Source organism: Propithecus coquereli, unplaced genomic scaffold (genome assembly GCF_000956105.1).
Source record: "Propithecus coquereli isolate 6110/MARCELLA unplaced genomic scaffold, Pcoq_1.0 Scaffold66, whole genome shotgun sequence".
Taxonomy (NCBI): domain Eukaryota; kingdom Metazoa; phylum Chordata; class Mammalia; order Primates; family Indriidae; genus Propithecus; species Propithecus coquereli.
Genome location: NW_012152618.1, coordinates 3,302,132 through 3,315,061, shown reverse-complemented (window position 1 = coordinate 3,315,061; position 12,930 = coordinate 3,302,132). Strand labels below are relative to the sequence as shown.

The following is a 12,930-nucleotide window of genomic DNA, read 5'->3' as shown; positions in this document are numbered from 1 at the left end:
AGGATCGCTTGAGCCCAGGAGTTTGAGGTTGCTGTGAGCTAGGCTGACGCCATGGCACTCTAGCCCAGGCAACAAAAGTGAGATTCTGTCTCAAAAAAAAAAAAAAAAAACAAGAAACCTGTGCTGGGTCATTTTATGTGTCAACTTGACTGGGCCACAAGGTGCTCAAATATTTGCTCAAACATGATTCTGGGTGGTTCCATGAGGATATTTTTGATGCGATTAACATTTAAATCAATAGACTGAGTAAAGCAGATGGTTGCCCCCAGTGTGGGTGGCCCATGTCCAATCAGGTGAAGGCTTGGATAGAACACAAAGCCAGACCCTCCCCCAAGTAAAAGAGAGACTTCTTCCTGCCTGATGGCCTTCGAACTGGAACATCATTTTTTTTTCCTGCTACTGGACTTGAACTGAACTGAAACATCGGCTCTTCCTGGGTCTGGAGCCTGCTGGCCTTCAGGCTGCAACTAGGCCCTCAGCTCTCCTGCCTGAACTTGGGCTGGAACTAAACCACGGGCTTCCTTGGTCTCCCGCTTGCCATCTGTAGATCTGGGGACTTGGCACATGAGTCAATTCCTTATAATAAATCTCTCTCTCTTCCTCCGTGTGTGTGTGTGTGTGTGTGTGTGTGTGTGTGTGTGTATGTGTGCGCATGTATATCTCCTCTTGTTTCTGTTTCTCTGGAGAATCCTGACAAACACATACCAGTTCTTATCCCGCACTGCTTGCTCAAGTCACAGGGGTGACCAGATTCCAGGCTGCCAGCACGGTAATGGTCTATGTGTGGGGTGCCCCCCGGAGTTGTGCAGTGTACAACCTGCACAGCTCTACACTGCAGTCCATGCTCTGATCTTCCACCTTGACAACCCTTAGAACTGTCCATGGAGCCTCCCACCTCCCCACGTCACCTTCTCTCCCAGGGCCAAGTACTCAGAATTCAAGGATGGGCTACCAACTCCAAACGCGCCGTCACCTCACCTCCAGGCACGCAACGGAAGCCATCTCCCTGGTAACCGGGTTTGCACTGGCAGGTGAAGGAGCCAGGAGTGTTGTAGCAGAAGGCGTCGGGGTGACATCGGCTTGTCTGGCATTCATCCACATCTGCAAAACAGCCACCAGGCCCAGGGACGATGAGATTATTTCTTTGGGAACTTGTAGTTTACATCATAATTTAAGCCTCTTGCTCAAATCTATGGGAACTTGATCTGGGAACAGTGATTCACAGCTCACTAAACATTAATTATCAAGACACTAACTCCCCAATTTCTATCTGCTGCACGTGCAAATGTGCTTCACTTTGACGGTACTGTTTTCATGGAAAATGTTTTTGTCAAGCTTACGAAAGGGAAAAAAAATATAAAATGATCCCTCCTGTCATAAATGAGAGCTTCAAAATTGTCTGAGTGTTTGGAGACAGATTATTAACTGCTTGACAGAAAAACCCTAGAGATAAGAAAAAATCCACATGTTCAGTAATGAAGAGAAGGTAGATTATTATCTATCTTAGGAAGTTTGGACTCTTCAGAAATACTGGATGGTATAATGTTAAGTAATTTTGCAAACCAGGAGATGCAGGGTACACTGTTCATGGGTTACCTTACCTAAAATTACCCTTAAGAACACCCTGGCAGCCAACAATGGGCTGAGCTCAAGTCCGAAAGAATTCTGGTCATTTGTTCTCTGACTCTACAAACATTTATTCAATAAGGGAACTTTGTTTTTTTGGAAAAGATTACAGCAGGTCAGTTGAATGACTATATATATCTTACTAAATAAAACGATGGACTTTAAGCTCCCTGCATACAAGGACTGTCTCTTTGTGAAAGATAAACAATATCCTCAGTTCTTAGCAGACAGAAGGTGTCTAATTGTTGCCTGAACGAGTAAGTCACATAGAACAAAATAGTTGGGGTGAGCCAAGTGTCTTCACCAGTGAGAACAGCCCCCCTGCCAAAGAAAATGCATAGTTCAAACTCCTAGCGAGATATAAAAAGCAGCCCATTTACCCAGTGGAGCTGAGAGAATAGTTCTTTAATATATTCAGGAGTGGGTGGGTGATTAGCATACAATAAGTACCACCTGAGGAACTTTTCCAGGTAACGCAAAGGGAAAAGTCAGAGCGACCACGCACCTTGGCAGGCTCGGCCATCCCCGGAGAAGCCCGGCAAACAGGAGCAGGTGTAGGAGGAGCCTCCTGTGTAGACACACTGGGCCCGCTGGGGGATGTCGCAGTCATGCAGGCCAGTGGTGCAGTAGTTGATGGGGCGCTGGTCCACCACAGCTGCAGAACAGACGGTTGGTGCACAGAGTTTGCAAGAACATCCCTTGAGCAGGCCTTGTGTCCTTCCAAGCTCCGCTGGCACCAAGGGTTTAATCCAGCGGGGCTCTATAAAGAGGGACCATGCCTGGACCCCAGACCTCCAGACACCTCTTCAGGCTTCATCTCTGCTCCCCACTGGGCTGGTACCACTGCTTTCATCCCGTTTCCCGCCACCTGCGTTCTGCCTCTGGCTGGTTTTCGCCAACTGGCACCACAGCCGGTCATTTAGCCTGGCTTTCAACCCTAGTTTCACCCTGGGGCTCTGTCTCAGGCCACTTTCCTTACCAGGTCCCCATAACTAGTCCTCAGATCCCAGTTTTCCCTTTATCAGCATCTGGAGGCAGAACATCTGCAGATGCCGCACTTCTAATGGCAGCTCTCAGGGGAGCACTGGAGCGAAGGAGCTGGGTCTTTAGCCCTAGTCCACTCCAGGAAGGCAGAATGTTCACTACAAATGCCCAAGTCAAAGCCGCCCACTTTCCATCAAGGAAGGAGAAATAAACGTTTCCAAGGCAGCGAGAGAGGTATGGTCAAAAGAGTGTGGGCCTTGGGGGTAGGCAGCCATGGGTTTATACCAGTTACACGAGTCAATCACATGAACTCGGATAAATTGTATAACTTAGAGCTTTGTGTTCTTCTTCTGAAGAACAGGAATTACTTCTAGCTGCTAAGCACAAGGGAGGCCAGTATATGGGACTATTATTTTCTAAAGGGTCCTGCTGATAGAACTCATGCAATGAGGGCTGAGGAAGTAGGGGGGGCACACAGAGGCCAGCCGGTAATACCCCATCCTGTGCTGCTGCCTCGAGATGGAAGGCAAGGCCTGGGGTAGACAGGATGGTCTTCCATGGCTGGTTCAGTTATCCTCGGGCTCCTGAGGCAGCACTTTGCTTCTGGTTTTCTAAAAGCACCAAGACCTGGGACAGAGTCCCATCCCTTGCAATGTTAGAACAGAACTCTTCTTTCCCTCCCAGGACACCCTCGGAGTTTGGATTATCCCAGGTGCAGGAGGACTCATCTTTCTCCTCCCTGAGTCTTTCCAAGATGAATTTCAGTTTATCCTGCCTTAAGTGCAGAAAAAGAGAGGGGTGGGTGAGGAAGAAAGACAGAGAGAGAGAGAAATCTCTACGCACTCTCAGAGGACAGGTAAAGAAAAAGAAGAGATTCGTCAAAGGTCTGTGTCGAATGAGAAATTAGCAAAGAATTGGAGGATGGAGGCTTGGCTGGTGCATTTAGCAGCTTGAACTCCTGAAGTCAAGAATGTCAACTAATTCGTGTGGGATAGGTACCATCAAACCAAATCTTATGGACCAAAGACCAAAGGATTGCCAGATTTTAAGTTGCTACCAGTTGTCCATAAATGGAATCTTTCTCAAAAACAAATGTGTGGGAGCAGACATTAGCACAGCCCTTGTCTTGCACCCCACCTTGCTCCTCCAGTGAGGGTGGACATCAGGAATGGTTGGATCCAGATACCTAGGTCACCATGCCTCACACACACGTGTCCCAAAACGGATCTCAGTGACTGTGCACACCACCATCCAAGGGATAAAGTACCCACTACCCAAGCTGGAGCCAAAATGTAATTTGAATGGTGTGGCTGTTAAAAGTAAAATCTCCTTAACCTCAAAAGCAAAGAAGGAAGTCAGGCCGAACACACAGAAATTGATGTTCTCTATTGAGAGAAAAAAATAAAAAGTAACTTTAGCAGTGCTGAAATCTCAACTCTGTGCAAAGGGAACTGGCCTCCCTGAGCTCACAGCTGTTTGGGTCACACTCAAAATATGAGAACGGCCTGTTCCCTCCCACCCTCAGGACACCACTTCGCCCTGGGACCTAAGCAGCCTCACCCAAGCTTTGAGGCAGAGCAAAGAGAAAACATTCTAGGGTGTAGTGAACAGCGAGGAAGGGGCAAGGAGATGGCTTGCTGATGCAGTACGAGAGGAATCTGTTTTAAATTGGCAAGAGACGTTGCCCTCCCGACCTGGAAACATGCTGCCCTTGGTTGTTCAAGAATCTTGAGCTTAAAATTCTCGGAACCAACAGGTCAAAGTGCAGCAGTAGGAAAATTTAAACAACCTGGCTGTTTGTGGTTGGCGCATCACCACCAAAATCATCACTGACTAAGGGCATAATTAGCCTAATTCACAGCAGCAACTTACTTCCTTCAATCAAGCTAGAAACGTACGCTGCTACTTGTGGTTCATGAAGTTAGAATCCATAAACGGAATGGCCCCGAATGGAATTTTAGATGTAACTCAGGTGGAATTCAATCTAAGACGGGAGATGACATAAAAGTGCCTTATAAGGTAGTTGCTCAATGTGAATCGCAAGACTACTAATTAGTAGGAGAAACAAGTCTAATATCTTTAATAGCTACTCAAAGTATAACGACAATGAAAGGAAGCAAATGCAATGCAAAAGCTTGCAACAGGTGAGGTAACAGTGACTAGTGTAGACAATCAGTGCTTGTGACTCTCCAGGGAGTCAGAGGGCAGAGGCCAAGTGTGATTCATCTTTATAAACTGGCCTTCCCAAACCCAGAACCTGGCACCTTCCCCCTTGGCCGGGATCACAACCCGGGACTATATCCTTTATCCCGGAGCTAACATGCACCATATTGAAAAGTTACCTGGAGAACTTACCTACACACGTTCCCTCGTCCGAAAACCGGTAGCCCTCCACGCACTCACAGCGGAAGGTGCCTGGGTGATTATTGCAGATTGCGTGGCTCCCACACACCGAGGGCTGTTCTGAGCATTCGTCGATATCTGCAGCCAAGTTTTTAAAAATGCAGACGTTTAAAAACCCCTTCGAACATCACTGAATACAATGAAATAGTAAGCATTTTCACCGAAGAATGGATCAATTTTAAAACAGATTTTTCTACCTTCTAAAAGCAGTGTTACATACAATTTTTTTTCTGTGCATAACTTTAGAGAGTGAGCCCCAGGCCTCTCTCCTAAGTGAATGGGCTTCCCTGGCCTCTCTGGGAGTTAGTTGCTGAGACCCCGGCCCCTGCACACGAGTCACTCACATCAGATTGGCAAATGTATACCAGAAGGACACAGAGACAAGTGTCTGGACTCTGAAAAGGGTTCCTAAACTCTAGAGCTCATTTAAATATGCTACCATTCAAAAATATTACCTTTCTCCAATTATAGTTATAACAAAAAGCTGAACTCATTAAAGCCTAATTGTGGATTTTTGAACATTATCTCAAGCTTAGTGGACTGAAAGGAAAGCCATTCACTCACAAGTCTGTAAATGAACTAGTAGGGTGACGTCCTTTCACATGATAATACTACAGCCACCATCATGGGGCAACTAGAGCAAAAAGCACACGCTCTGGGGTTGGACATGGCCAGGTTCTACTCCTATCTCCTTGCAAGTTATCTACCTACCCAGCCTCAGTTTCCTTATTGGTAAATAAGCATAATAATACTCATCCTGAGGGTTCTTCCGAGAATTACAGGAAACGGGCCAAAGAAGCATCTAGTATGCTCAAGACACGCAGCAGTTATTGTAATTATTGGGGATTCACGTGACACCCCCAACCCGGTGATAGATTTGGCTGATTCTGGGAATATGTCCTTCAGAAGGCCACTTGTTCTGGGGTCAGTCTGTGGCTACCACTAGTGTTAAGGCTGGTTGGCCCCGACAAGAAGTTGAGCTAACCTGTCATCACTCTGGTTACTTGTCCACTGGTGGGTTGAAATGAACAGTTACACGAGGTCTTTCCCATGCCAAACTCACATCCGGAGTGTACACTGGCATTACTACAACTCTGAGATGTGTGTGGAGACGATTTCATAATGGCTGAGACCACACGGCTCCCTTCCCCCTCACACATCTCCTGCCCATTGTTTTAATGCGGGTCTTTCACGCGTGGTGGACAAAGCCAGTCTGGCTTATTGGGCAGCACTGCGCAAGACAAATGTTCTTGCCACACCAGCCCCGTAATCTGTCCTTTACCCAGGCAAAACCCAAGCCAAACGGTATGCAACTTTTTGAGACTGTACTGAACTGCGTGTTTCTGTGAAGTGTTTAAGACGCGAGGTCTCAGACAACAGGACTGCAGCAGGCACAGCTGAAAGCTTCCAGAACAAAGCCCCTCCCAAAGCAGGCTCTTGCAGAAGCTGGAGCTGGTGGGAGTGGGCATGGATGGTGGGGATTAGGGGGAGGGATTCAGCAAGTGCAGATGTCACAGCTCCATCTACCAGCTGCTGCTCCAACAGCATGGAAGGAAAAAGATCCTTCCTGCGTCTGCTCTCTCTGTATCACAACTCTCAGAGGACACTCCCTGCTGGACACATTGTACAAACTGCAGGTTCAGTGACTTTGACTCAACTGCCAAAGCACAAGAGCACAGAGCAGCAGTTTTCCATCAGGAAGACAGAGCAAAATCACCAGGGGAACTTTTCCAAGCTCTGTTCCTCCCTGGGAACATTTATTTATGCACGGGCATCTGTGTGTTTTGAAAAAGCTCCCATGTGATCAGGCTCTCCTCCCATGCCCTACCTGGAGAACCAGTGACCGATAGGATCTCGGGGCTGGTGGGATGTGGGAGGGGATGGTCCCCTGGCACCACCTCCACCTCCACGCAGGTCTGCGCACACAAGCCAGGCTGCACAACACTTTCTCTAGAGACAAGACCCTTGCAACTTCCCAGCTAATATTCCACAGTCCTCGCAGTTTGGAAATTCTTCTCGATGTGTAAATTAAATCCTTTTTTCTGTAAATTGAGGCCAAGACCTTAACCCTTTCTTTAGTGGAAACCATGAACTATTCAATAGTAATAACTCTCTCCTAACATACCACAATATCCGCTTGAAGATGATTATTTTATTATTCAACATCTACTCAATCTCTTCTCTGGAAAGAGATTTCCTTTCACATAATCGCTTTCTAACTCAATAGGAAAATCCTCGATTATTGTAATTACTGCTTCCTTTTGGACTTTTTTCAGAGTTGCTTCTTTTCACATATTTTCAATGACTCTAAGTTTCTCCAATTTTTCCCTTTTATAAAGGTCAGGCTCTTGAGCAGCGTCTCAGTATGGATTTGTTAAATGCCTTCTACGTACTCAACAATCACTCATGAGCGATTAGCCAAAACTATCGCTCGTGCACCAGAGTGAACCACAGAGCTCTGTGCTTCCACTGGAAATCTTCCCCACATTAACCCGGAGGTTTGCTGTGCGACATCTAACCAGAAACCAGCCTTGTCGCGGGTGTCATGTATCCTCATATCAATGCTCCGCACACTGAATCACAAAGCCTCATCCTCATCCTCCTCCGTGGCACTTCCCTGGTCAAAATAACACATGAAGCAATCTGCTTAATGCAATTTCCTGCTAAAATCCTCATGTCTCACTGAATTATCACTTCCAGGCATGTCCTAGTGACCCAGAACAATAAGTGGCCTGACTGGGAACACACCACATTCCGCAGAGGCAATACGCCGGCACAACAGCCAACCACAGCACAAAAGCAAGTCTGTGGAGACCACCTGTCTTCCTGGACCAGAGCATCCGAGGATTTGCTAGGATAGCACAGATCACATAACGCGTGGCTGGTCGTGCCTTCTGAAGTGAAGCATTCCCACGGTGACAAGATGGGGAGCCCGGAGCAGGAGCGGCCAGCAGGTCGCGGTTCAGCAGCAGCAGGTTGGGCTGTCTCTACACTTTATTACTATTCAGGTGGCTTGTGGCGCTGAACTGGGGCTGCATCAACACCAAGGAGGTGCGGCACGTCAAGGAGCGCACCCCCGAGCGGAGTCCATCTGCACAGCCTGGGAGGGGTCTGCGCCTACACGCGCAGCCTCACGTTGCTTCCACCTGGCCTGAGCCGATTCAGCCCAAGGCTGTCGGGCTCTTTTGGGAAATACTAGGAAACGCACAATTACAGGTGAGTAGGCGCTATGTCCCCTCCCCAGTGGGATGTTACCAGGAAGCTGAGTCTCAGGCTGAATTCGACCACATATACAAAGTCATCGGCAAGCTGGCCAAACCACCACGCAAGCTGTTTCTATAAGCACACGTCCCTGCTCTCCAGTGTTTCGGGCATCCCAGTGAGCACCTTGCAAGAAAGTTTCACTTCCAAGCAAACACCACAGCACCCTGACAGCAGGATCTGCTACCCTGCGCATTAAATCAGCACACCAAATCCGCCATTCACTGGGCGTGCTGGATTCCAGACCTAAGCATTACTCCCAAATTCTGAGGCCGCTGGGCTTGCCAGATTCTTATGGCCCGCTCAGCAAGGGTGGCGGGAGCTGCCATCTTTCTGGACAACGCTGTGTGACTACACTGCTCATTCCACCAGGGAAACAGACTTCTAGCATTCTGTGTGCTCAGTAGCGAGTCCTCTCACTAACTGAGGATTTAGGGAGCACTGGTTGAAGTGCCTGATATTCTTGATCTTGGAGTGGACTAACTGTCCCTTGGTAGTATTAAAATTTAGTAACGAACCTATAAATAAATATCAGGCTGTCTACTTCAAAGTACTTTGAAGTTAAATTATAAATAACAAAATAATTGCGACAAGAAGACAAAGTAATACAGACGCTGGAGTCAGAGATCAAATACTGTTGTCACACATCACTCTAATGAGCCTGTTTTCTCATCTACAAAAAGAGGAATGAACCTCACCCCCATTAGGATGGCCACTATAAAAAAAAAACCCGAAAACAACAAGTGTTGTCAAGGATATGGAGAAATTGGAACCCTTGTGCACTGTAGGTGAGATTGTAAAATGGTGCAGCCACTGTAGAAAACAGTATGGTGGTTCTTCAAATTACCAGAAGATCCAGCAATCAATCCCACTTTGGGGTATATACCCAAAAAAAGCAAGGATTTTAACAGATATTTGTACATCCATGTTTATAGAAGGATTATTTGCAATAGGCAAAAGGTGGAAGCAACCTATGTGTCCAAAAATGAATGGATAAACAGAATGTGGAATGTGCATACAATAAAATATTATTCAACCTTAAAAAGGAAAGAAAATTCTGACATGCTACAACATGGGTGAGCCTTGAGGACTTTATGCTAAGTGAATAAGCCAGCCACAAAGAGGACAAATACTGTATGACTCCACTTACACGCAGTCCCTGGAATAGTCAAATTCGTAGAGATAGAAAGCAGAACAGTGGTGGCCAGGGGGTGGGGGAGGGGGAAATGGAGAGCTGTTTAATGGGTACAGACTTTGTTTTGCAAGATGAAAAGAGTTCTGAAGATGGATAGTGGTGATGGTTGCATAACAATGTGAATGTATTTGTTGCCACTGAACTGTACACTTAAAAATTGTTAAAATGGTAAATTTTATATGTGCATTTTACCACAATCAAATATAATTTTTTAAAAAATGGGAATGACAGAATCCATCTCATTAGAGCTGTTGGAGAATTAAATGAGACAATGTTTGTGCAGCACTTAAGGCAAACAGTGCCCAGGTAAATCATAGCTATAGGTATGTTACTAGTGTTATCATAAACAGCTCTGACTTTTGATTCCGTTTAGACCTGTGCACTCTGAAGATGGAGTGGAGTGAGGCCTTAGGAATTCTCCTCTGCTGCTCAGAGTCGGCAGACTAGGTCAGATGAAGGGGAGGGGCTGAACTAATTCCATTTAGCCAGGGGAAGAGTGAGCGCATGTTGTAAACGATGCAGGCAGGGCGCATCCACCGGTATTTACCTCACCCATGATTCCTCGCTGCACCCAGCCCTCTGGTTTACAGAAGCTGGATGCATCCTCCTAGCCTGATTTCCCCAGCCCCCAAAAGTCAGAATGGAAGGCTGTACCGTAGCAGGCCCGCCCATCTCCTCGGAAGCCAATGGAGCACTCGCAGGTGAACTGTGTCCCAGGACCGGGGCGACAGGCCGCGTTGCTGTCACATCCATGATTGCCGATGTAGCAGGGGTTCTGAAGGGCATCGGGAGAGCCGTCTGTGAAGGCAGAGACATGGGGACCACGTGAGTCTTCAGGAACTCTTGTAGGTCTCCTCCTTCCACAGCAAGTAAACCACAACTGGTGACCAAGAAGGTAATCACAGGAGAGGAGAGAGGAAAGAGAAACCAGCCAGTCCCATGTCGCCCTGGGGCAGGACCTGCAAACTATGTCCCTCTGGCCCTCTCCCTGTTTTTGTAAATAAAGTTTTATTGGCAACCATCCATATCCATTCGCCTACATGTGGTCTATAGCTGCTGTTGTGCTAGCATGACAAAACTGACATGTTGTGATAAAGATGGTATGGTAGCAAAGCCTAAAATATTTACTCTTTTGTCCTTCAAGGAAAAATGTACTGACCCCTGATACCTACAGCCACAGCTGTCAAAGGTGGCAGAACACCTACCTTCCTTCTGCCTCACAGAGTTACAGTAAGGACAAGTTGAGCAGCTGGAGAAGTGACTTGGGTATGGAGGAAGAGCCAAAAACAAATGAAAAAAGGGAAAGACCCCAATTATACAGCACCCTGGGGCTTCAAGCTTTGGACAACGTGAAGTCTGACACTGAGATATCACGAAAGCTCCCTAAACATCAGCTCCTTCCACGCAGCCGGAAGCATGCACAGACCAGATCCCAGCCCCAGCCATGAGTACCAATCACAGGATAAGAGTCTGCTTTAGGCTCCGTGCCTGATTTTATTTCATTCCCGCAGGCTCTAAGCACACAATTCCTTTCAAGGCTGAGCAGTAGAGTGTTTAAAAAGCCTGCCAAAGCCAGCAGTAGCCTTAGGACGGTGCACTCTGCAAGGTCCACCAGGTTAGCATCCTGCCCTCTACCCCAGTAGGATCACGGACAGGCCTTCGGTTAAAAGAACAGAGACAGGCAGGTCTTCCAAAAATCACAGATGACAAGACTTTTTTTTTCTGTCACAAAATATCTCAGCATAATTTTATTCTCCTAGAGACTCTGAGAGTAAGAGACGAAAAACAATATATCAAAGAGTAGCGCTTTTCAATGATGAGTGCAGAAGCACGTGCAGGCACACGTACGATGCCCAGCGAGAGCTGCGCCCGCCTTACCCCTCACAGGCCCGATGGAGTTGCTCAGAGCATAGCGCAAGATCCTCTCCTCCTGGTTGTACAGGACAAACACGCTGTCCACCGAGAGCTGCTGGGTGCTGGGCAGGGCCGGCCGGGAGTCGTCGTGGACGCACTCTTGGAAGGTGATGGTCTGGCGCCACTGGTAAGTGTAGGTGTGTGAAGGAGCAGCCCCGTCTCGCCCAGGCTCGGTCACCGTGTACTCTCGGGTGGAGGACGATGTGATCACTGGGGTGCGGGAGGAAAGGCAGGGACAGACAGGGAGACAAAGGGGAGATCTTTACGGACACAAGAAGCTGAAGCAATGGCTTTCAAACCACCAGTGGCATTCCCCATCCATGATGCTACCAGATGACAGAGCAGATGGAACAGCTTACATTAGACAATTTATTTGTGTTGGGATTCATTCTACTACTTAGATTTCCCACACGATGACTGGTATTATCCGCATTATTAATATTTGTTATTTTCTCATCAAGTGGTTCTCTACAAGTTTCTGAGACTTCCAGAACCAGCAATTAAGGTCTGGTGGGAAGAACACACATTTGGAAGGAGATTCGCCCAAATTCACACCTCCCGCCACCTGCACGCTGTGACCGCGGGCCGGTTACTCACATCTTTAGCCTCTGTTTTACAAAATGGGTCGAGGTGAGGATTACATGAGGCAGTGTTTGTAAAATTTCTGGAATCAAGCAGACTAATACGATTACTAAGGTAAACTACCATTTATTGAGCATTAAATGACTAGCAATGTACTGACCGCTTTATATAGTTTTTCTCAATTTGGATTTAATAAATAGTGGTTGCTACGTACCACTCTAGATTAACAGTTCTATGATACTGAAAAATAAGACATTAAATGGGTTTTGGTAGCCAATTTTGGAAAAATTACTAAAGCACAGTGAAGCAAAACTCAATAGAGGAGAGGAGAGACAGTCTTCCCCGCTCAGAAGAGAGCCTACTGTTCTCCCTTGCGACAAAACCCTCAACTTCCCATTAAAAAAAAAGGTATAAAAGACTCTTTATATTTTTGTGGTCTGCTGCAGTTTGCTCCATAATAGAAGCATAGAAGCCAAAGGATAAATAAAAGATCAGTGTAGCTGTCTCCTGTCCAGCTCCCACGTGCTGGCCTGCCAGGAGGGCCATCTGGCCGCAAGCACACTGCAGCCTGCGGGCCCCTCACCTCCTCCTCGCTGGCGCTGAGTCCCCGGGAAGGAGACTCGACCAGGCCACAAAGCCCTAGTAATTGCTACAGCCTCTCTGGACAGCAATTTCATAAGAGCCTTTCAAAAGTTCCTATCGTTTGACTCAGAATTTCTATTTCCAGCAACAGAGTCTTAGAGAAGAATTAGAAATGTGGCCAAGATTTATGATAAAGATGGACATTTCAACTCATTATGAGAGGGGAAAACTGGAAACAACCTTGGCTTAGAAATTAGGAGGAGGGTTGAAGCTAACAGTCATCCAAGAGAATCATACAGATTCCTTTAAAAAGTGTATTCAAGGACTGTGTAATGAAACTATTAAATATTTGTGATTTGATATTAACAGAAAACCTGAAGATA

The 12,930-nt window shown here is 46.9% G+C and overlaps 1 protein-coding gene across 1 annotated transcript in view; it reads right to left on the bottom strand.

Annotated features, from left to right (window-relative positions):
• NID1 (nidogen 1) overlaps window positions 1-12,930 on the bottom strand; it is a 69,690-nt gene that overhangs the window by 29,444 nt on the left and 27,316 nt on the right. Inside the window, exons 8-12 of the mRNA XM_012660353.1 lie at window positions 11,348-11,593; window positions 10,124-10,267; window positions 4,966-5,091; window positions 2,132-2,281; window positions 979-1,101 (exon numbers count right to left, since the gene is read on the bottom strand). Of these exons, the coding sequence (XP_012515807.1) occupies window positions 979-1,101; window positions 2,132-2,281; window positions 4,966-5,091; window positions 10,124-10,267; window positions 11,348-11,593 (789 nt within the window). The remainder of the gene's footprint in view (window positions 1-978; window positions 1,102-2,131; window positions 2,282-4,965; window positions 5,092-10,123; window positions 10,268-11,347; window positions 11,594-12,930) is intronic.